General features: G+C 36.4%; 1 protein-coding gene across 1 annotated transcript in view; it reads left to right on the plus strand.

Moving 5' to 3' along the window:
- MTX2 (metaxin 2) overlaps positions 1 to 23,835 on the plus strand; it is a 65,010-nt gene that overhangs the window by 8,926 nt on the left and 32,249 nt on the right. The window contains exons 2-3 of the mRNA XM_079925265.1: positions 14,569 to 14,616; positions 15,664 to 15,710. Of these exons, the coding sequence (XP_079781391.1) occupies positions 14,569 to 14,616; positions 15,664 to 15,710 (95 nt within the window). The remainder of the gene's footprint in view (positions 1 to 14,568; positions 14,617 to 15,663; positions 15,711 to 23,835) is intronic.

The following is a 23,835-nucleotide window of genomic DNA, read 5'->3' on the forward strand; positions in this document are numbered from 1 at the left end:
TTTACAATGGTGTGTTAGTTTCTGCTTTATAACAGTGAATCAGTTATACATATACATTGATTATATATTTTTATCTCTAAGAACTTTTATAAACCAGAGAAGTTTCTTCATGGCTTAACCTGAGATGTTATCATTCCTAATTTGGTTAGATGGTTTTATTGCTAGACTTACAGCAATTTTTTGCTGTCAGATATCTTTTAGGCTTTAGATAGCAAAAGACCTGCTTGTATTTTCCACAGAATATGTCTTTAGGTTGCGTATCTAATTTGCATTAGGTGCTCTGCTAAGTGCTGGGGTACAAAAATGAGTAACAGTTGTTGCCTTTGGTGAACTTATATTCTTGTGTTGGTCAGATCCATTGAAACAAATACAAAGTGGTGTATCCTGTAATAGAAATGCTAATTTACTGAGCCTTTTACCTCACTTCTCTCAAACTGAATTAGGGGTGTTAGATATTTAGTGAACATCTCAACTCCTCTCCCTGCCCCTCACCTTCTGTCTAGCGCACTTGTGATTATTTTTTTTACCCGGTTCATATTTCGTCTCCTCTCGTGAATTCTTTCCTGTTTTCCTCAAGCTGATTGTTATTTCTTCAAGAGGATTCCTGTAGTGCTTTATACATCCCTCTGGTCTGATGCTTATATTAATAACTGCTACTGAGTACATTCTGTGAGCTTAGAGACTGTATATGGCATTTACGTAGTTTATCTAATTTTATTCTTCCAAGAACCTTACAAGGTAGATGATATTTCCCATTTCTACAGATGAAGTAAATGAGGCAAGAAGAGGCTATGCAACTTGGCTAAGGTCACTTAGGCAATAAGTTGTAGAGTTGGGAGGGGAACCCGGGCATGTCTCACTTCAAGACTTATGTTTTTTCCCTACACCACCTGTATTCATTTATTGTATTGTAAATGGTTATGTGCATCTCAGTCACCTCTTCTCACTTCCTCTGCTCTGTGCCCCCCACCCGCTCAACAAAATTAGATCTTAGAGAGCAATGGCAGTTTTATATTCATCTTTGTCCATTTATCATAGTCCCTGGTACATTTTCCAAGTTTAATAACCTATGGTTGTTTAGTTAAGTGCTTTAATATATTTTTTTTAGCCTCTCTGAGGATTTTCTGTCCCTGTGCTTCTGTTCATGAAGGGATTCTGTGATGGTTGGTCTATGTTATCTTATTTCTTGTTTGTTTTTTCCTTTTTTTGTTGTTGTTGTTCTTGGGGAATCTGGCAATTCTGCCAAGACTTCTGCAGGTATAACAACAGATCAAATCCTCTGTAGGGAGTCATCTGTTTCACGGCTAGCTGAGAGGAGTGAGGGAGGAGGAATAGAGAGTTCTTTGGTTACCTAGCTTGATATGAGAGAGTGAGTATATGTCACGTACTAGTAAAGGGCAGATACTTAAAATAATAGGTACTATTGTTACAGTGATTGTAATTGGTTTAGAGTAGTGGAGAGGATTGTTTCTTAGTTGGAGGGACATTTATTTTCCATTTTCTAGGATTAGATTTAGAGAACCATTAAATCTTGAAGGTTAACACTGTTAACAATGTTGAGGTCTGATACTTGTGTGGGACTGTTTGTCTTCTCTCTGTTTTTTGGCCAGATACTGCACTTTTAATCTTAACCAGCTGTTTTTGCATAGTTCTGCTATCGATCTCATATTCATCTCTATTTCTGAGAAAAGTTCAGACACAGTGTCAGTGTTTCCTCTTTTATGAATTACAGATTACCATTTTTAAAAAGAGAATTCAAATTTTGAGCCCTAGCTACAAGGTTCATATCTGTTCATAGTCACCTGGAGTTGGCCTGCTGTTTATTGGAAATTAATGAAAAATGGTGGATCTTTTTTATAATGGGGTGAAGTCTAAATATAACCATTTGAGAGGATGACACATGAATCCTTACTAAGAATGGAAGGTTTTCAGTTTAACTTGTATTCATTTTAGCCTGAGTTATTGGCTTGCTGATGCTGTGAATTTGTTTTCTTCACCCTTGTTAACCTCCAGAAGTTTGTCAGTTTTATGAAATTGATCCTTGAATACTATTTTGAAATTGATCTCTAGTGTCACATAGATAGGTTCAGATGGCTCACGTTCAAGTCTCATAACTACTAACTTAATTTTACTTTCCTTATTGATTACATCTAATGGAAAAACTATCATTTAACCACTTTTTGGTTCCAAAGCAAGTGCAGCCTCAGTTCATTAGTCTTAAAAGCTTATTCTGGAACACTATTAAATTGCAGCATGTTACTAAAGCATGTTTTAAAACATGGCTTTAAGCCATATCCACAAATACTTAAGTAGAATAAGATGGGTAAGAATCTTCTTGAATAAAATTAATCTACATAGATCCTTACTGCCACATTCTATGAGGCAAATGAATAAAAGGGGTGAAAAGAACTTAATCTTATTTGAAGTGTACTCCATGTCCTGTGGACAGTACTTTTTTTTTTTTGTGATGGTGGTCGCAGACCATCTGCATCAGATTTACTGGAAGTGTGTGTGGCAAGTTTGGATTCTTGGCCCTCGTTTCTACAGTATCAGAATATCTGAGTTTAGGGTTTGGTGGAAATATGCAATTTTACAGAGTTCCTTAGCGGATTCATGTACATTAATGGTTGAGAACCATTGTTGTAGGATGATTGTAATTTCTTTAATTATAATTAATTAATTATTATAATTATTACCTAAGAACGTTTATTTGTGGGCTTTGTAAGAAGTTAGCTAATACAGTTCTGTGTTCATTGAATCCGGAGCCAGACTACCTGGGTTCAAACCCTGGCTCTTGTCACTTACTAGTCACTGTGACTTTGGCAAATTACTTATGGTTGTTCCTTAATTTTCTTATTGTAAAATAGGGATAATAATAGTAGTGTCTACCTCATAAAGTTGTTGTGAGGTAGTTACTATGTCAGGCACTTAAGTGCACAATAAATGCAATAAGTCTTTTAAAATCTATTTCAGTTTTACTGAGGTATAATTTATATACCCTTTTAAAGTGTACAATTAATTTTTAAAATATATTTGCAGAGTTGTGATTATTACCACAATCCAATTGTAGAAGAAACATTTTCATCACCCCCAAAAGAAATTTCTTGCCTGTTTACAGTCATTCCCATTCCCATCCCAGCCTGAATCAACCACTAACCTACTTTCTGTTTCTGTAGATTTGCCTATTCTGAACATTTCATATAAATGGAATCATACAATGTGTTTTCTTTAGTGACTGGCTTTTTTCACTGGGAATAATGCTTTTAAAGTTAATCTGTGTCGTAACAGGTATTAATGCTTGGCTCTTTTTTTATTGCCAAATAGTATTCTATGGTATGGATATACCGCATTTAGTTTATCGACTCATCAGTTGATGGTCATTTAGGTTGTTTCCACCTTTTGTTTACTGTGAATAACACTGCTGTGAACATTCTTGTACAAATCTTTGTGTGGATATGTTTTTCCATTTCTCCTGGGTGAATACCTAGGAGTGGAATTGCTGAGTCATAATGGCAATTCTGTGTTTAACATTTTAAGAAACCTCCAAACATTTTATACTCCCACCAGCAGTGTGTGAGAGTTCCAAATGCTGTACATCCTCTAAACATTTGTTATTGTCTGTCTTGTTGATTAAAGCCATTCTAGTGGGTGTGAGGTGGTGGCATCTCATTGTGGTTTTGATTTGCATTTCTCTAACAACTCATGATACTGAGTATCTTTTCATGTGCTTGTTTGGCCATTCATGTATCTCCTTTGGAGAAATATCTATTCATATCCTATGCCCATTGAAAGGATTGAGTTATTTGTCATCTTTGTTATTGAGTTGTAAGTTTTTTATATATTCTAGATACTAGCTATAAGGGTCTTAAGGGACTCTTAACTGCTGTCACTATCCCCCCCGCCCCCCACCATTATCATCTGCCTCAGTAGCAGTCTAGGTAGTTTTTGACCAGAAAGAGGTAGATTCTCATTATTCTCTAGTTTCATTTGGGCACCGGCTTTGGTTGTAAGAGAGAAGTTCTGCCCTTTACAAGTTTTCCTAAATTTTCAATCTGTTTTGCTTTCCTTCTTCTGCCTCCTGAATGGCAGGATATTAGAACCCATTTGCCTTGGATATTAATTCTAATGTATCATTCATTCATGTGCCCTCACTTTGAATCATTTTAGTCCTTTGTTTACCACGTTGTTACAAATGAATAGGTGGTTGGAGATATTGATGAGGGATTTGTGGGGTTGATGATTTGTCTGCCATGGGCTCAGTAAATTGGCATTCATTTGGCATTCTGGAGATTGTGTGCTGTTTTATGTAATTTTTTTTCTTAGCTCTGTGTAACATGTAGACAGAATTAAGCCTTGTTATGGGTGTATCAGATGATCTTTATTGTTATTTTCAGATAGGCTCCAGTATTCGTCAGAGTTTTAAACTTGAAACATTATAAAGATAACAGATAGGGAGATGGGCCATATGGTACCACTAAAGTCTAAGTGCCTTAAAGGCAGTGACTTGATTTTCTTTATAATTTTATCCCTAGTGCTTAGAATGGTACCTGGCACATTATATTCAGGGTGTGTGTGTGTGTGTGTGTTTGTGTGTGTGTGTGTGTGTGTGTGTGTTCTGTGAATATTTATTGAACGACTGATAAAATGGATTTGTAGAATGTGGCTTAATTTACTTTCTAAAATGAGAGCTATGTACAGTTTACTACACATACTTATATGCAGCAAGCAATATAGAATATGCAGTGGATTCTGATGTCAATCAACAAGTTTTTAAGGACTGATGATAACTTGTAGCCAAGGGAATGGTTCTAGTGTGAATCTTCTTCCAAAGTTTGGCAATCCCTTTGTATTTTTGTCTTACACTTCTCTAGTCTGTCTTAGAATGTCTGCTCCTTGCTTCAGGACCCTTATTTCAATCTAAGGTGTTTTTTTTTTTTTTTTTTTTTGGTGGTACGCGGGCCTCTCACTGTTGCGGCCTCTCCCATTGCGGAGCACAGGCTCCGGACGCGCAGGCTCAGCGGCCATGGCTCACGGGCCCAGCTGCTCCGGGGCATGTGGGATCTTTCTGGACAAGGGCACGAACCCATGTCCCCTGCATTGGCAGGCAGATTCTTAACCACTGCGCCACCAGGGAAGCCCTAAGGTATTCTTTAATCTTTCTATCTGCACTTCCTTGCAGTATATATTTTAAGTGGCTCCTGTGATCTGAATGTTTGTGTCCCCTCCAAATTTATGCATTGAAACCCTAATCCCAAGGTGATGGTATTAGAAGGTGGGGACCGTTGGGAGGTGATTGGGTAATGAGGGCAGAACCCTCATGATTGGAATTAGTGCCAAGAGATCCCAGAGAGCTCCCTAGCCCCTTCCACCATGTGAGGACCCAGCAAGAAGTTGCAGTCAGTGACCTGGAAGAGGTCTCCTACCAGAACCCAACCATGCTGGCACCCTGATGTTGGACTTTGAGCTTCCAGAACTGTGAGAAACAAATTTCTGTTGTTTATAAGCCACCCAATCTGTGGTATTTCGTTATAGTAGCCCAAGTGGACTAAGACAGAGAGTAGCCTTACCACTGTGTTACAAAATACTACCTGTCAGTATTTTAACTATTGGAACTATTTTAAGTTTATGGAAATGACAGCATGGCACTACACCTCTCCATTCTCTAACATGAGCCACTTTCTTTAAAATTTTTAAAAATTGAAGTATAGTTGATGTACAATATTGTATAAGTTATGAGTGTACAATGTAGTGATTCACAATTTTTAAAGGTTATATTCCATTTATAGTTATTATGAAATATTGGGTATATTCCCTGGGTTGTACGATACATGAGCCACTTTCTGACGTGAACATTGATCTCCAACTGTTGAGGTGATGGGAGAATGTTTTTGTTTTTTTTTTTTAATAAATTTATTTATTTATTTTTGGCTGAGTTGGGTCTTCGTTGCTGTGTGCGATCTTTCTCTAGTTGCAGCCAGCGGGGGCTACTCTTTGATGCGTTGCTTGGGCTTCTCACTGCGTTGGCTTCTCTTTGTTGCAGAGCACGGACTTTAGGTGTGTGGACTTCAGTAGTTGTGTCACATGGGCTCAGTTGTTGTGGCTCACGGGCTCTAGAGCGCAGGCTCAGTAGTTGTGGAGCACGGGCTTAGTTGCTCCGCGGCATGTGGGATCTTCCCGGACCGGGGCCCGAACCCATGTTCCCTGCATTGGCAGGTGGATTCTTAATCACTGCGCCACCAGGGAAGTCTGAGAATGATTTTAAACTCTTATTGTGCGAAGCGTCATGTCCTGCTTACACATCTTTGAATTGTACTATAGTTTGCAGGCTGAATTGTTGAATCTAATATATAGCTCTTAAAATTCTAGCTTTGATAAAGTCACATGTCATCATATTTTAACTCTGAACATCTTAAAAATCTACTTTAAATGAAGGCTTCAGATCATAACTGCCTAAAACTTGACAGGTGTTGAACTTAGTGTCTATGTTGATATCGCTGAGATCATCAGTATAGTATTTATGTCAAACAGGAAATTTATTTCCTTCCTTTCTCTGTGTGTCTTGCAGTAACTTGTCCATGTTTAAGAGCTGTCAAATGTTCTTTGAGCATTTTGTTATATTAGTCGTATTTGCATTTACACCTTTGGCAGAACGACATCCAAATTTGGAGATAGGTTGCATGCGTTTCTTATTTCTTTAGACTGTCTAAATAGTCTTTGGAAGCAGAAGAGATGACATCAATGAGCTTTTGGAATCTAGTTGCCTAAGGATAAACTGGGTTTGACTTCATTAGTGCACAAATGATAGTTTTGTGTACAGTTATTATAGCATTAATCTACTTGATGGATTGGAAATATGACAGTACTGAAGCAGCATGTAATATTAGTGCCTATTATCCTACAAATTATGTCTTCACCTACATTCATATGCCAGAGGAGTCATGTTGTACATTAAGAATGAAGAATTAAAAAAAAAAAAACCCCGACAACAGGGGGCATCTCTTTTTATGGCCCTTCTCTTGTCCTTTTAGATTAGATCATCAAGAGATGGACTTTAGAATTAGACTTGTTTATTAGGTCATAGCACTTTCATACTGTGAAATACCCTGAATTGAATGGAATAGATAGATCATTTGCCACCAGAATGACTTATCACCCAACTTGATACTATAGAGAATACTGCAGGTAAAATGGAGTCTTTAAGAAACCTAGGTATATACATATGTGAATTTGTTGGCCAGTAGTCATTTCTCTAAAAATTGTAATGGATTTGTAGTAAAGAATATTGATGTTTTTGTTATATTGGTTGATAAAGCTTAAAAATAATAGGTACCTGGGGCTTCCCTGGTGGAGCAGTGGTTGAGAGTCCGCCTGTCGATGCAGGGGACACGGGTTCGTGCCCCGGTCCAGGAAGATACCACATGCCACGGAGCGGCTGGGCCCGTGGGCCATGGCCGCTGAGCCTGTGCGTCCGGAGCCTGTGCTCCACAACAGGAGAGGCCGCAACAGTGAGAGGCCCGCGTACCACAAAAAAAAAAAAAAAAAAAAAAAAAAAAAAAAAAAAAAAAAAGTAATAGATACCTTAAAGATAATTAAATGAGAATCAAGTATGTATTTCTGGGGGCTATGGGTTTTGCTTTATCATGTGTGTATTTCTAGCACAAATTCATTTATTTATGTATTGTTTATTTTATTTTATTTATTTATTTTTTTGCGGTACGCGGGCCTCTCACCGCTGTGGCCTCTCCCGCTGCGGAGCAACAGGCTCCGGACGCGCAGGCTCAGCGGCCATGGCCCATGGGCCCAGCCGCTCCGCGGCATGTGGGACCCTCCCGGACCAGGGCACGAACCAGTGTCCCCTGCATCGGCAGGCGGACTCTCAACCACTGCGCCACCAGGGAAGCCCTGTATTGTTTGTTTTATATTAGGGCTTTCAAAAGTCCAAAAGTATGTGTTCTCTCTCTTTCTAAGCTTTTTCCTCCTCCAACATAAATACTTGTGGGAGGTAGAAAATATCTTTGAAAAATTTAAAAACATTCCTTTGCATAAAAAAAGCTATCACTAAAGGCTGAGACTTTAAGAGGAATCACCTTTGCTCCTGGTAAAAGAGACACTAGTGTAAAATACTCAGGGCAGTTTTACCTGGGCAAAATTGGAAAGAAAGTAAAGGATAAAGGGGTTAAAAGACCTTTAATAATGTTATTTGGATAGAAAGTTATGCGGTGTTCTGATATTTGCTTTATTTCTAGATGTTTTTTATTTATACCTGTAAAATAGGAATATATTTCTTCTTTATAAAAATGATAAACACTTTCATGGACCTTTTGCTAGGGAATAAGAAGTCATTCTAATTTTCAAGAATGAATGTAGGTCACTAAGAGTATCTTGGAGTAAGTTATTGCTTTGGTATGAAAATGATATAGTAGTTTCTGATTGTGAAAGAATTAATTTCTGAAAGGTGGGTAGTTTTACTTTGGAACTCTTGTGGTAAAGATTAGTTTTAAATGATACTTAGACCAAAAAAATTTAAATATTGCTTAATTTGAATTTCATATTTTGGCATGTATTGTACATATTATTATAAATGCTATATTCAAGTTTGGAGCAATTGAGAAGCCTAGTCTTTAATAAATAATCTCAGGACCATAGGAATTTTCACATTCTAGGAACTTAACTGCCTAGAAACGGAGATAAGATATTGACATAATAATAGAATAGAGAAGAAAGCAATATATGATATAAGACAAGTACAAACTGCTATGAGCAGTATAGATAAAGGAGAAATTAGATTTGTTTAGTTACAAAAGCCTTCTTGATAGAGGTAGCATTTTAAGCTTGGTCTTGAAAAAGGTGTAGGGTTTGGATATGTGGTAGGGAAGGAATATTCTGGACAGAGGGGAACAATTTGAGCAAAGTCACTAAGGTGAGGAAGTATGAAGTATATGGGGGAAATTTTAAGTACTCTGGTAGGATACAAGGGTACTATTATTAGGTAGATGGGTAGGCAGGTATTCCCCCCCCCTGCCATTAATTTGTGTGTGTTTTTTCCAAGCTTTTTTCGTGGTCAAAAAAGGTGATTTCACTAGAATAGAGGAGGACTCTTCTTTGTTCAAGGGTACGTGAATGGCTGGGTTCCCTGTTGAAACTTCAAATAAGTAGTTATTTAATTAGAACAATGTTTTCCAAGGTGGGGTGAGGTATATATACACCCTGTTTTATGCAGGACAATCCTTTGAAGTACAGGAAGAAAATATTGGAACTTAGGTTTCAGTTTATTTTTAACTGGTTTTTTTTTTTAGTGTATGTTTTATAATGTGCATGATTTATTAGCTTAGGAATACCAGCCATATGATTTCCAAATCTATTTGGGTCTGTATACTCGAGTATTTCTTTTTTTTTTGGCTGCGTTGGGTCTTCCTTGCTGCGCACGGGCCCTCTCTAGCGCAGCGAGCCGGCGCTACCCGTCGTGGTGGTGGGCGGGCTTCTCATTGGGTGGCCTCTCCCGTTGTCAAGCACAGGCTCCAGCAGCTGCAGCACGCAGGCTCAGTAGTTGTGGCTTGCGGGCTCCAGAGTGCAGGCTCAGCAGCTGTGGCACACGGGCCCAGCTGCTCCGCAGCATGTGGGATCCGCCCCGACCAGGGCTTGAACCAGTGTCCCCTGCATCGGCAGGCAGATTCCCAAACACTGTGCCACCGGAGAAGCCCCCTCAAGTATTTTATTGATGGGGACATGAGATTTTAAAAAGTGATATGTTAGAGTTAAAGAATATGGAAAGGGGAATAGTGAGATGACTTGTCAGATGGTTGAGGGCCGTGTGTTGGTCTTAGGAGCATTTCAACAGTAACATCCAGTGAAAATTGTATATTTGGTATAAAACATAGAAACAGATTTCCAGTTTTAGGGTCAGTGCATAGGTAAGTTTACAGGATTAGATTCTGCCAACTATTTCAGGCAGCTGTTTAATATTTTCATAGTTGTGCGATTGGTTGTAGTATTGGAGTTCTCTGGGTAAAAGTTTCCCTTTTTTTGGCCAGGTTGTGTAGTTTTCTTATCTTCCCTGATTCATTCTTAGCCTAAACAGTACAGAATCATAATAATGATAGTAGTAATAGTAAACACAAACATTTATTCAACCAGCATTTACTGATTGCCTGTTTGGTGCTAGGTTCTAGGAATTAGGTGGTAAGCAAAAATCAGACATGAACACTGGATTCATGTGCTTATTTTCTAGTGGAGGAGGTAAACAAGTAGTCCTCAAATCCCTGTAAAAATGTTGACTGTGATAAGTGGTTCAAAGAAGTGTGCATCTTATTCAAGCTTGAAACAGAGAGGGTTTGAACTATTCCGGAGGTCACTGAAGTCTTCCCTGAGGACAGGACCAGCTATATAATTTGTAGGGCCCAGGGCAAAATGAAAATATGAGGCCCCTGTTTAAAAGAACAGGGGCCTCAAGACTGGCACAGCAGAACATAAAAGCACCCGTGGAGCCCTTCTAAGTACGGGCTCTGTGCAGCTGTTTAGGTTGTAAGTCCATGAAGCTGGCCCAACCTGAGGAAGTGATGTTTTCGCTAAGATGTAAGGACACTAAAGGAGGGGAAGATAGCTCCAGGGTAGAGGAAACAGCTTAAATGAATCTCTGGGGCAGGAAGGAACGTGATGCATTCAGAAACTGGGTGAAGGCCATTGTGGCTGGTGTATAGAGTGGGTGGAGAGGAATGATGAGGCCAGAGAGGGAGAGAGGGTGATGTGTAAGGCCAAGCCGATCTTTATTCCAAGAGCCACACAAACTACTGATGTGTATGAAGCATAAAAATTACTTTTGATATGCAAATAATACCAGTAATTGGCACCTTGACAGTGTTGGACAACGTTGTCTCTCAGTCCTCATTTTCTATCAGTCTCCTTTTCAGAAACATTTATCCTCACCTTCTATATTTATTCTAAGCCTGGCCCTTCCCTAAGGCAGGTTTAAAAAGGCTCTTCACATCAGGGAGAGATTTTGGTGGTAGAAATTGAAAATAGGATAGGTGAGTCATGAAATTTTATTCACTATTGAATTAGTCTGTGGTCTAAAACATTTTAGGTTGGCCAAAGTAAAACTAGTAAGAGATGAAAATGTTTTATTACTTATTTTTAAAGATTTTTCTTTTTAAATGAGGCAGATTTTTAAGGTCTGTTGTCAGTACTATTATTTTGAATTCTTAATCTCCCTCTCTTTTACACATGATCAGGGACAAGGGTGGATATTAACTTCCCTAACCTTGGGAAAGAGGAGTGGGGAAGAAATTGTATTTTTGGACTTTGTCTTTCACATAACAGGCATTCTCAGTGAAAAGGCTTTAATTAATATTACCCAAACCAAGAAATAGGCTTTGTACTTTGTTATGTGTAGATAATGTTCATGATTCATGGACTTACTTATGAAAGCTCATTTCCTAGAAAGAAACCTACATGGTTGATTTGTAGATCCATTGCCATGTCACACAACTTAGTATTTTCACTATTGTCTCTCTGTTGAATAACACACCAGCCATTTCTTCTCCCATGTCATTCATTCCCTGATCATTCCCTGCATACTCTGCTATTTCTTGCCTCCTGGACTATGGATATACTGGAATTCCAAGCTGCTAAAATAGCATGGTTATATAGGTTTATATCCGCCTACTTGCCTTCTCTTTTTAAATGATAGGTTCTGTTTGTGAAGATAACATCAAATGTTTTGGCAGAGTTACTTTCTGAGAATTTACTTTCAATAATAATTCCTGAGTTGGAACATAGTCTGTATATTGGAGCAAGGAAAATATACTCCGTCATCCCCATTTCCAGCTTTAGGTTCTTAATAACAGAGCTTTTAGTATTTGTAGATAACTCCTTTGTTCTTACTTGCAGTCGGGTAATATGTTGCAAGATTTCTGTTACTTTTACATATGTCGGTTGTATTATATCAGGAGAAAGGGGGTGATGATAAATGAACTTTTAACTGGAATTACTGAACACAGAAGTTCCTATTCATATGAGAACTCTGATACTGCAGAGTAGTGATGTAGCTTCTGATTTATCAAAGAACACTTATATTCAGCATATATTTAATGCTAAATGTATGTTTTTCCATTGTTTTGAAAATTTGTAATTCATGTCTAATATGTACACAAAATAGCTAACCGAAAGTTAAAATTACCGGAATATTTAATTAGAGCACCCTATTACTTTAACATAGTTGATAATTAAGTTCAGTAAAACTTTGATTAGCCAGAATGTTTAGGAGATTGACTGGTAGGTTTCTTTCCATGCACAATTAATGATCACCAACTGTACGCAAAACATGGCACAGTGTGGCATACACAGATGCATATGACATATTTGTGTCCTCAAGGAACTTAATTTCAATGTCTTTGGAACTTCTGTAAATTTTATTCCTCTGCCTTATTGCTTTCTTTAATAAGATTAATATAATGCATATAATTGAGTCTTTGATGATGTAGACTCTTATAATGAATGAACCTCATTGTATTGTTTCTTATATAGATGTAAACAGTGTAGGTGTGCTGATCATACAGTTTATCCTAAAAGGTTATTTTTTAGTAAATTGCTGATGTCAGCTTGTTTTTGTTTCCCTGACTTTTATTTTTAAAACTGTTACACAGGTTAATTGGGTTCTTATTGAAATTTTACTTTGTTAAAAAGTTTACAGTAACATATAGTAATATTTAGTTGCACTGCCTTTTTGTTATGTGAGTTGAAATTCAGTAGCCTTTACATAGATGTATACAGACAGTCCCTAACTTACAACGGTTTGACTTAACGATTTTTCGACTTTATGATAGAGCAAAAGCAATACGCATTCAGTAGAAACTGTATTTCAAGTTGTGAATCTTGATCTTTGCTTGGGCTAGCGATATGTAACTAGATACTCTTGATGCTGGGCAGCAGCAGGGAGTCACAGCTCCCAGTCAGCCACGAAATCACAAAATCAAAAGGGTGAACAACTGATACGCTTACCACCATTCTGTACCCATAAAACCATCCTGTTTTTCACTTTCAGTACAGTATTCCATAAATTACATGAGGTATTCAACACTTTATTATAAAACAGGCTTTGTGTTAGATGATTTTGCCCAACTGTAAGCTAATGTAAGTGTTTTGAGCACGTTTAATGTGGGCTAGGCTAGGCTATGATGTTTGGTAGGTGAGGTATATTAAATGCATTTTCAACTTACAGTGGGTTTATCGGGATGTAAACCCATGGTAGGTCAAGGGAGGTCTGTAATACTGTGGATAACAGTGTGCAAAACTGTGTATGGTCCATTATTTGCTTGGTGACTTCATGTATTATCCCTAAGTATGAGTTTAATTTTGTGTAGCCCAGACCAAACCAAAATTTATAATTTACAATAATACAATGTTTTTCTTTTCATTCTAAAGTGGAAGTAAAAGGAAATTAAGGTGTCCACCCCTCCCTCCCACTCCTAAGACTGTTTTAGTGCATCTTAAATGATCAGTCTTAAGAAAAAATGCTTCATGTGTATAAATTTCTTTTTTAAAAAACCAGCTGGAAGTATATATTAAAAAAATAATTTGTTACTGTGTCACAGAGACTGTATTAATTTAAACACAGTAAGAAAAATACCAATTATTATCAAATTTCATATTTGACTTTCTTGCTGACAGCAAATATAGTTAGAATGTTAGAATTGGTGACTCTGATGTTTTATGGCTTTTACAAAGAGGAATTCAACAAATGATATACTGTATATTCTGTCAGTGGAGGCATTGCTTCTTAAGTGCAGTTGATTAGACAAATTCAATCCCAGTGCTTTTTCCAAGCACTGGTAGGTTGCTAATATTCTCTTTGTAGTTGGAGTCTTCTCTGGATGAGAGATTGAGTCAAGGTCAAGCCTGGCTTCAGGCCTAAAATTAGCTTTAGTAGCTCTATTTCACATTGTAGGTACTTAACTGCTTCATCATGTTACTTCCCTTTGTTTTTGTGAGATGGTATTGGTGAGGTCAAGGCAATGAAATGTAGACAACAACAGGATTCCTCTGTCTGTTTAAATACTACCAGCTTATGAGGAAAGATGCACAGCCTGATACAGATGTATTTGATTCTTTCATACAGTGTTGTCTTTTGAAAATTTGCTTTGTTAAAAGTTTACAGTAAAATATTATAAATATTGCTTCACTACTTTTCTTTTTGATAGTGAACTGAAATTCAGTATCTTTTTATATGCATGAGTAACATTTTGGATATGTCTGTGTTTGAAGGAGGCTAAAGGAATAGTAGCATTTAGGCTGTTTTATTTTTTTAATTTTCCCTTTTGATTGGGCAAGATGTCTTCCACCTCCTCCCCATAAAAAATGAAACTGCCACCAAACATTCACTTAAAAGAAATTATCTAACCTGCTTATATAGGTTCCCATAGAATCTGAAGTAGTGTGACTAGTTGCCATATTTAAGGTGTCCTTGGCAATTGACTTTAAATGCTCTAGGCAAATGTATGTGATTATTAATTTGGTTGGTCATTGATATGTTTTTACCCTATGTGCCTAATTATCACTGCTGTGTTTCCACAGCTGCAGAACCTTGGCCTGAAAATGCTACATTATATCAGCAGCTGAAAGGTAGGTACTTGTTCTCAGTTAAAAATGGCTTTGTATCAAAATATATTTATTACCAAAAACACCCTTCAATAATAGAATCCTTTGCAAAGAGAACATAAAATATAAAGAAGGGATTCCCTTGTATAATTTGTCTAGGAGATTTTACCTAAATTTATATCTGCCAGTGTAAACCAACTATTCATGGCATATAAGGTCCTTAGTTTATTATTGACTCATTATATTGGCTGCTGTAGGCAGTGTAAAATGATGTGGTTGCAGGAGCAGTTGGCAGATTTACTGTGCCAATAGCTGACACAGCAGATTTTTGAAGTCCTGTGGTAAAGTGGGCTCTCAGTAAAAAGGAACTGTTAAAATGTATAGGCTAGGATGGTTCAGGCTCCCTTTAGCAGCTCTTCATATATCATCAGGTCACATTATGGACCCCATTTGGGGCTCAGCAGCCTGCTACAGTTGTCAGAAGACTGCAAAGTAATGAAGACTAATAGGCAGCAGCCCTAGTCTTCTAAGCATGGAATTTTTATTGCAGCGAACTTGTCATCTTTCTTTTGTGTGACAGACCTAGACACACTGTGTAATATTAACTGTAAGCTGGTTTTATATGATTTTGAATGCTTTTACTTTTAACTAGAGAGGTTTGAGTAGAGATACTATTTTACTTAATTTTAATGAAAAGAAGAGGAGTTTCTTGAAAACTTGGAAAACGAATTTGTTTTTAAGTGAGCGATTTTCATTATATATTGTTGATAAAATACAGTAAGTGATCAATTAGTTTTAGAGGAAATTGTTGATAATATACAATAAGTGATCAAATAGTTTCAGAGTAAATAGTTTTGTTTCATTGTTATTTACATACTATGATAATTTAATCAAAATTATAATCACACATTGATATAGACATATAGACACAACAGCATTGATATAGAACTTCATGATTACATTTTCTTTTTAGAAATAGGAATACTTTTAAAAAATAAAAACACTTATAAATGTATTTTACTTGTTTAGCAGTTATGCTTTTGACTCAGACCTTTCATTGTATTTCCACAGGGGAGCAAATTTTGCTTTCTGACAATGCAGCTTCTCTTGCTGTGCAGGTAAGTATGTAAATAATGTAATTTTTTAAATTTTGAGTTGCAAATTTTTTTTCCTCTCCAGTCTGATACTGTATGTTTAGAATTTTTTATGATTTATCATTATCAATATAACATCTCTTTGTGAAGTATAATTTTATTATGTAATATTATTCAGGTAATTGTTGCCAGTACATTATCAATATAACATCTCTTTGTGAAGTATAATTTTATTATGTAATATTATTCAGGTAATTGTTGCCAGTATGTAAAGTGAACATAAAAATCTTCATTATTCATTCTTTTAAAAACATCACTTATGTTGTGGGTGCATTTTCTTTATTTGCTGTTTTGCTTTTGGCTAGATATGATGGTATTGATTAGTTGGGGTGATATGTTCATTTATAGGCACAAAACTATTTTCTAACTTATTTGTAAAGTTTTATTCACTACATATTTTTAAGCATCATTCTCTCATTCTAGCCTTAATCCATTTGGTAATCATGAAGCAAACATATTCTTCTCCAGCCATTCCTTATATATTTATCGATTACATTAGTGTCTGTTATCCCCAGACCACTTACTGAATATAATAACTCTTCAAGTTGTATATCACAGTTGTGTAACCCAAAAGATTAGTGGCCCTGTAAACTTTAAACTGCACTACAGGAAGAATAGGATACTTGGGAATTGTTTGCCTTAAAAAAAAAGAGAAATGTTTATGTAGATTATGGAATTATAATTATTGAAACATTTTACATATTTAGTTGCTGTTTGGTTAGCTTACATAGTTTGAATCACAGAGGATTTTATTGTGTAGCACTTAAAAGAGAAATCTAAGACGTGACATTTGTTGGAGATGAGACTGTGAGCTTCTTGAGGACAGAAAGAAAAGGAAGAAGAGGGAGTGCTTTTGCTGCGTTCTAGGCATGATGCTAGGCACTTGGTCATCTTGTTTTTTTTAAATTCAACTTGATAATCATCTGGGCTTAATAACTATGTCTGATACATAGTTTGTCATTCAGTACATTTTAGTTTTGTTTAAGGCAGGGAAAGAAAGAAAAGACAGAAAGAAATGTGTTTGGACAATAATTTATTTGTATGAGTATGAGCTTTTTTAAGTTTCTTTCTTTTAGAAGATTTATATATTTTTACCAAGAATATAAATTTTGTTTATTTTATTTACTTACCTTTATTTTATCTTTAGGCACTAGTACTATAACTAGTGTATTTTCTTTCTTACGGTAATCTTTGAGAGGCACAACTTCTTAGTTGGTTATACTTAATAAATATGGACTTTATACTGCCTTTTTGGCAGGGGGGATAAGGAAGTTGAAATTTAAGTTTAGTTTTCAAATACTAATGACACAGTGTCTAGCTTATAAAATGTACTCAATAAATATTTGTTGAATGAAGGGTTTATAAGTGTGGTAGAAGCAATCTTGCTTGATAACTGATAGCACAAGTAAATTATTTGCTGTGTGTGAAATAGTGTCTTCAATCTTTATACTTTTGAAAAGATAGCTTCAGGGCACAGTGAATTTTTTTTTTTTAACATCTTTATTGGAGTATAATTGCTTTACAGTGGTGTGTTAGTTTCTGCTTTATAACAAAGTGAATCAGCTATACATATACATATATCCCCATATCTCTTCCCTCTTGTGTCTCCCTCTCTCCCACCCTCCCTATCCCACCCCTCTAGGTGGTCACAAAGCACCGAACTGATCTCCCTGTGCTATGCGGCTGCTTCCCACCAGCTATCGATTTTACATTTGGTAGTGTATATATGTCCATGCCACTCTCTCACTTTGTCCCAGCTTACCTTTCCCCCTCCCTGTGTCCTCAAGTCCATTCTCTAGTAGGTCTGCATCTTTATTCCCGTCCTGCTTCTAGGTTCTTCATGACCATTTTTTTTTTTTTAGATTCCATATATATGTGTTAGCATACTGTATTTGTTTTTCTCTTTCTGACTTACGTCACTCTGTATGACAGACTCTAGGTCCATCTACCTCATTACAAATAACTCAATTTCGTTTCTTTTTATGGCTGAGTAATATTCCATTGTATATATGTGCCACATCTTCTTTATCCATTCATCTGTTGATGGACACTTAGGTTGCTTCCATGTCCTGGCTGTTGTAAATAGAGCTGCAATGAACATTGTGGTACATGACTCTTTTTGAATTATGGTTTTCTCAGAGTATATGCCCAGTAGTGGGATTGCTGGGTCGTATGGTAATTCCATTTTTAGTTTTTTAAGGAACCTCCATCCTGTTCTCCATAGTGGCTGTATCAATTTACATTCCCACCAACAGTGCAGGAGGGTTCCCTTTTCTCCACACCCTCTCCAGCATTTATGGTTCGTAGATTTTTTGATGATGGCCATTCTGACTGGTGTCAGGTGATACCTCATTGTAGTATTGATTTGCATTTTTCTAATGATTAGTGATGTTGAGCATCCTTTCATGTGTTTGTTGGCAATCTGTATATCTTCTTTGGAGAAATGTCTGTTTAGGTCTTCTGCCCATTTTTGGATTGGGTTGTTTGTTTTTTTGATATTGAGCTGCATGAGCTGCTTGTAAATTTTGGAGATGAATCCTTTGTCAGTTGCTTCATTTGCAAATATTTTCTCCCATTCTGAGGGTTGTCTTTTCGTCTTGTTTATGGTTTCCTTTGCTGTACAAAAGCTTTTGAGTTTCATTAGGTCCCATTTGTTTATTTTTGTTTTTATTTCCATTTCTTTAGGAAGTGGGTCAAAAAGGATCTTGCTATGATTTATGTCATAGAGTGTTCTGCCTATGTTTTCCTCTAAGTTTTATAGTGTCTGGCCTTACATTTAGGTCTTTAATCCATTTTGAGTTTATTTTTGTGCATGGTGTTAGGGAGTGTTCTAATTTCATTCTTTTACATGTAGCTGTCCAGTTTTCTCAGCACCACTTATTGAAGAGGCTGTCTTTTCTCCATTGTATATTCTTGCCTCCTTTATCAAAAATCAGGTGACCATATGAGGGCACAGTGAATATTTTAGCTCAAACACTAATTCTTAACCCTTTTTTTAAAAAAATATTTATTTATTTATTTTTGGCTGTCTTGAGTCTTCGTTTCTGTGTGAGGGCTTTCTCTAGTTGTGACAAGCGGGGGCCACTCTTCATCACGGTGCGTAGGCCTCTCACTATTGCGGCCTCTCTTGTTGCAGAGCACAGGCTCCAGACGTGCAGGCTCAGTAGTTGTGGCTCACGGGCCAAGTTGCTCCGCAGCATGTGGGATCTTCCCAGACCAGGGCTCGAACCCGTGTCCCCTGCATTAGCAGGCAGATTCTCAACCACTGCGCCACAAGGGAAGCCCCCTCTTAACCCTTTTTTAGTTGCCATTTTTGGGATAACTCTTTCAGGATCTCATGAAAGCTACTATGGAATGTTTCTCTAGGAAACATTCCAGTGCGTATAGAAGTATAAACATACCCAGGCAATTCTGCATGTGGTTTCAGGAGGCTTACTGATATCCCTGCTGAAGGTATCTGGGGGTCCCTTGTTAAGAGCCTCTAAAACTAAAGAATAGTAGTTTAGGAAGTACTGAAGTAATTTTCACCAATAGGAAGGTTATTTTGGGTAGGAATAGACCAGTAGTTCTTAACTGAGGGAGGATTACTACCCCACAGAGGACATTTGACAGTGTTTAGACATTTATTTTTTTTTTAACATCTTTATTGGAGTATAATTGCTTTACAAACTTGTGTTAGTTTCTGCTGTATAACAAAGTGAATCAGCTATATGCATACATATATCCCCATATCCCCTCCCTCTTGCATCTCCCTCCCACCCTCCCTATCCCACCCCTCTAGGTGGTCACAAAGCACCAAGCTGATCTCCCTGTGCTATGCGGCTGCTTCCCACTAGCCATCTATTTTACATTTGGTACTGTATATGTCAATGTTACTCTCTCACTTCATCCCAGTTTACCCTTCCCCGTCCCCGTGTCCTCAAGTCCATTCTCTACATCTGCATCTTTATTCCTGTCCTGCCCCTAGTTTCATGAGAACCATGCTTTTTTTTTCTTTTTTTAGATTCCATATATATGTGTTAGCATACAGTATTTGTTTTTCTCTTTCTGACTTACTTCACCCTGTATGACAGATTCTAGGTCCATCCACCTCACTACAAATAACTCAATTTCGTTTCCTTTTATGGCCAAGTAATATGCCATTGTATATACGTGCCACATCTTCTTTATCCATTCATCTGTCAGTGGACACTTAGGTTACTTCCGTGTCCTGGCTATTGTAAATAGAGCTGCAATGAACATTGTGGTACATGACTCTTTTTTGATTATGATTTTCTCAGGGTATATGCCCAGTAGTGGGATCGCTGGGTCATATGGTAGTTCTGTATCAATTTACATTCCCACCAACAGTGCAAGAGGGTTCCCTTTTCTCCACACCCTCTCTAGCATTTATGGTTTGTAGATTTTTTGATGATGGCCATTCTGACTGGTGTGAGGTGATACTTCATTGTAGTTTTTTTTTTTTTTTTCCTCATTGTAGTTTTGATTTGCATTTCTCTAATGATTAGCGATGCTGAGCATCTTTTCATGTATTTGTTGGCAATCTGTATGCCTTCTCTGGAGAAATGTCTATTTAGATCTTCCGCCCATCATTGGTTTGGGTTGTTTGTTTTTTTGATCTGGAGCTGCATGAGCTGTTTGCGTATTTTGGAGATTAATCCTTTGTCTGTTGCTTCATTTGCATATATTTTCTCCCATTCTGAGGGTTGTTTTTCCGTCTTGTTTATGGTTTCCTTTGCTGTGCAAAAGTTTTTAAGTTTCATTAGGTCCCATTTGTATTTTGGGTAGGAATAGACCAGTAGTTCTTAACTGAGGGAGGATTACTACCCCAAAGAGGACACTTGACAGTGTTTAGACATTTTTGATTGTCACAACTGCTAGGGAGGCTGCTTTTGGCATCTATTGGGTAGACACCAGGGATGCTGTGAAACAGTGCATGAGATAGTCCCTCCACAGAAAGAATTATCCAGCCCCAAATGTAAATGGTGTCAATGTTGAGAAACCCTAGAATAGATGGTTTAAATAGTTTTCAGCCCAAACCAAGATATCGTTATATTACTGTTAAAAAAAATTAACATTTTAAATAATCTGGGGAAGGAAAGAATAAAGAAATCTTAGTGTGTACCTTATCTAGTAATTCTGTTTTTATGGTTCTTATTAATTTCCTTTCTCACCATGGCATCTCAAATCACAGTTGCAATTAAAACCAGAAAATAAGAACCTTTTAAAATGCAGAATTTTGCATAACTGTTTTAATTTTTTTTGTTATCCTACGTATGTCACTTAGATGATAAATTAACCAGCATATATTAAAAATTCTTGGTTTTCTTCAATATTCTTTGACTTGACAGCTGATAGTAGCCATGACTATAAATGTGACTTTTCCAGATATCTGATGTAAACTTTATGGAGTAATTTTCTTCTATATAGTGGACCAGTATCCGTTTAGAAGAATCAGTTAAATGTATAAAATTGATCAAAACAATGTGATGGGTATCCATAAACTGGTTATTTTCTAGAAGATATCAGATATCAAGCATTGGATATTTTAGTAGTCTGCCAGTTAAGCCATCAGGAAATTTAAATTTTACTTACCACATAGAATTGGCATTTATTATATTCCTGGAACTGAGTGGTTAGATTTTTTTTTGTTGTTGTTAAAGGAACTTTTATGATTTCAGTTTAAAAGAAAATAAATTTTTTTTCCCCCATGGCTGTTATTTCCTCTTAGATTTGCTTTCCTTCTTTCATCCACAAAGTATTGGTATTACCTGAAGTGTTTGCCTAGTCATAAAATAATCTTGTATGTTGAATATTTTGAAGTATTAGAGTAGCGTGTTCCTCTGGTTCTCATGAGCAGTGTGTATGTGTATAAATATATATACACACACACATATATATGGCAAGGTGCACATACACAGTATTACATACACAAACATGGGGGAGAGAAATCTTCTATTTAATAATATTACTTCCACTTTGAAGCTTGTAATGGTTGGTAAAAGAATTTTGATAACAATTCTCTGTTGCTATCCTCTCATCCCCTAAACCTAAATCAACTGTCCAGTAAATATATAATGTATATAATGTTGCCCATATATGTAATTTAAAATTTTGAAGTAGCCCCACTAAAAGAAGTAAAAAGAAACAGGTGAAATTAATTTTAATAATATATTTTATTTAATATTATCAAATATTATCATTTTAACATGTAATCAGTACATAATTTATTAATGTGATGTTTTTGGTTTTTTTATATTAAGTTCAAAATCTGTTGTGTATTTCACACTTACAGCACATCTCAATTTCTGCCAACCACATTTCAAGTACTCTGTATGTAGCTGGTGGCTCTTGTATTGGGCAGTACGTGCCCAGAAATACTGTATGAGCAAATGCATATGGACTTCAAAGTTTTCTGCAGAAAATGTTTCATTTGATTTTTCTTCAAGAAGTTTATGTCTTTACTGATTCAGTATATGTTGTTTTTTATAGCAGATTCCACAAATGAAAATGGGTGGTTGGTCTCTGTTGCAAATACCTTAAACATTACTCTTTGTTTCAAGTTTCCTCATCTGTAAAATGGAGATATAATAGAAGCTATCCTACTGGGTGTCATGAAGACTGAATGTGTTAAAAAATATGTAAAATATATATAAAAATTAAAGCATTTAGAAAAGCACCTGGCATATTGTAAACATGCAATGAATATTGGTTATTATTTCCTTCTTTCCTGATTCTTTGACAGAAATATACATAATCAGTGTCAGCATCAGGAATGGAAGCTTGCAGGCTTTGTAATGCCTAAAGTAATTAAAATAAATGTTAGGTGTAAGAATTATTTTTGGACATATTTAAAGCTGTATGAACATTAATAATTTTTATATTCATTGTTTCATTCCGTAACTAAAAGTTGTTAATATAGAGTGCTTGAATTCAAACAAACCATTATTTTAATAATACTAAATAAGGTTTGTTTTAAAGTTGAGTATTTATTGAATGCTTTTATTGTCTAAGGCACCTTATTGAGAGCTTTTATGTGCATTATCTCATTCAATATTTACCGTAACCCTAGTGTAGGGCACTATTATTAAGCTCATTTTAAAGATGTGGAAACTGAAGCTCAGGAAAGCTCTGGCCAAGGTCATAGAGCCCACAAATTGAGGAGGTAAACAGACACCAACAGCATTGGTGGAGTGCCTACTATGTACTCATCACTGTGCTGAGCACTTAATTCTTATGAGCTCATTTAATCCTTATAATAACTCTATGAGGTCAGTGCTGTTATAATCCCCATTCTGCAGATAATATTAATAAGAACAACAGTAATAACTGAAGCTAAAATTTACACAGCACTTACTCCATGCGCCAGGTCTTGTTCTGTGTACTTTAGGTATCATAGATAATGTTTACACACAGGCACCATATGAGGTAGGTAGCATTGTTATTTCCATTTTGCAGATTAGGAAGTTGAGGCAGAGAGGTTAAGCAATTGGCCCAAACTTATATAATTAGTAGTTGACAGAGTTGGAATGCAAATCCAGGGAGTCTGGGTCTAGAGTCCACCCTTGTAACACCTTGCTGCATACCAGTCCAGTCCAGTGATACAGACCTTTGGAGTTTTATCCAAAAATAAGTAGACACTTAATTCAAAAATCATTTCTGACATTTCCTAGCAAATTATATCTTACAGTTTACGGATTACATTAAGATGTGAGAGAGAGATATGTTGCAGCTTTTGGATCTCTGAGATGTGATAAAGGTAGTATTACCTATGTTATGGGTTATTAGGAAGTTCAAGTTAGGTAATAAATGGGAAATTCTTTTGAAAAAAGTGAAAGCAATAGAACTACAAGATGATGTTGAATGCTGAGTTAGTGCCTATTTTTGCTTCAAAGATTTTATATACATATTTTGTGAATGTCTTTATATAATAAAATGTTACTTCTAGTAAGTTTTAGAAAGGATTTTTGTTTATTATATATGAAGCCAATTTAAAAAGAAACCTGTTTTCCTTTTTTGTATGGCTTAATCTAAATATTGTAAAAGTTTAGTTATTGAATTTATTTTTTAGAGAGTGTCTCAAACTGAT

Source organism: Stenella coeruleoalba (assembly GCF_951394435.1).
Source record: "Stenella coeruleoalba genome assembly, chromosome: 6".
NCBI classification, from domain to species: Eukaryota; Metazoa; Chordata; class Mammalia; order Artiodactyla; family Delphinidae; genus Stenella; species Stenella coeruleoalba.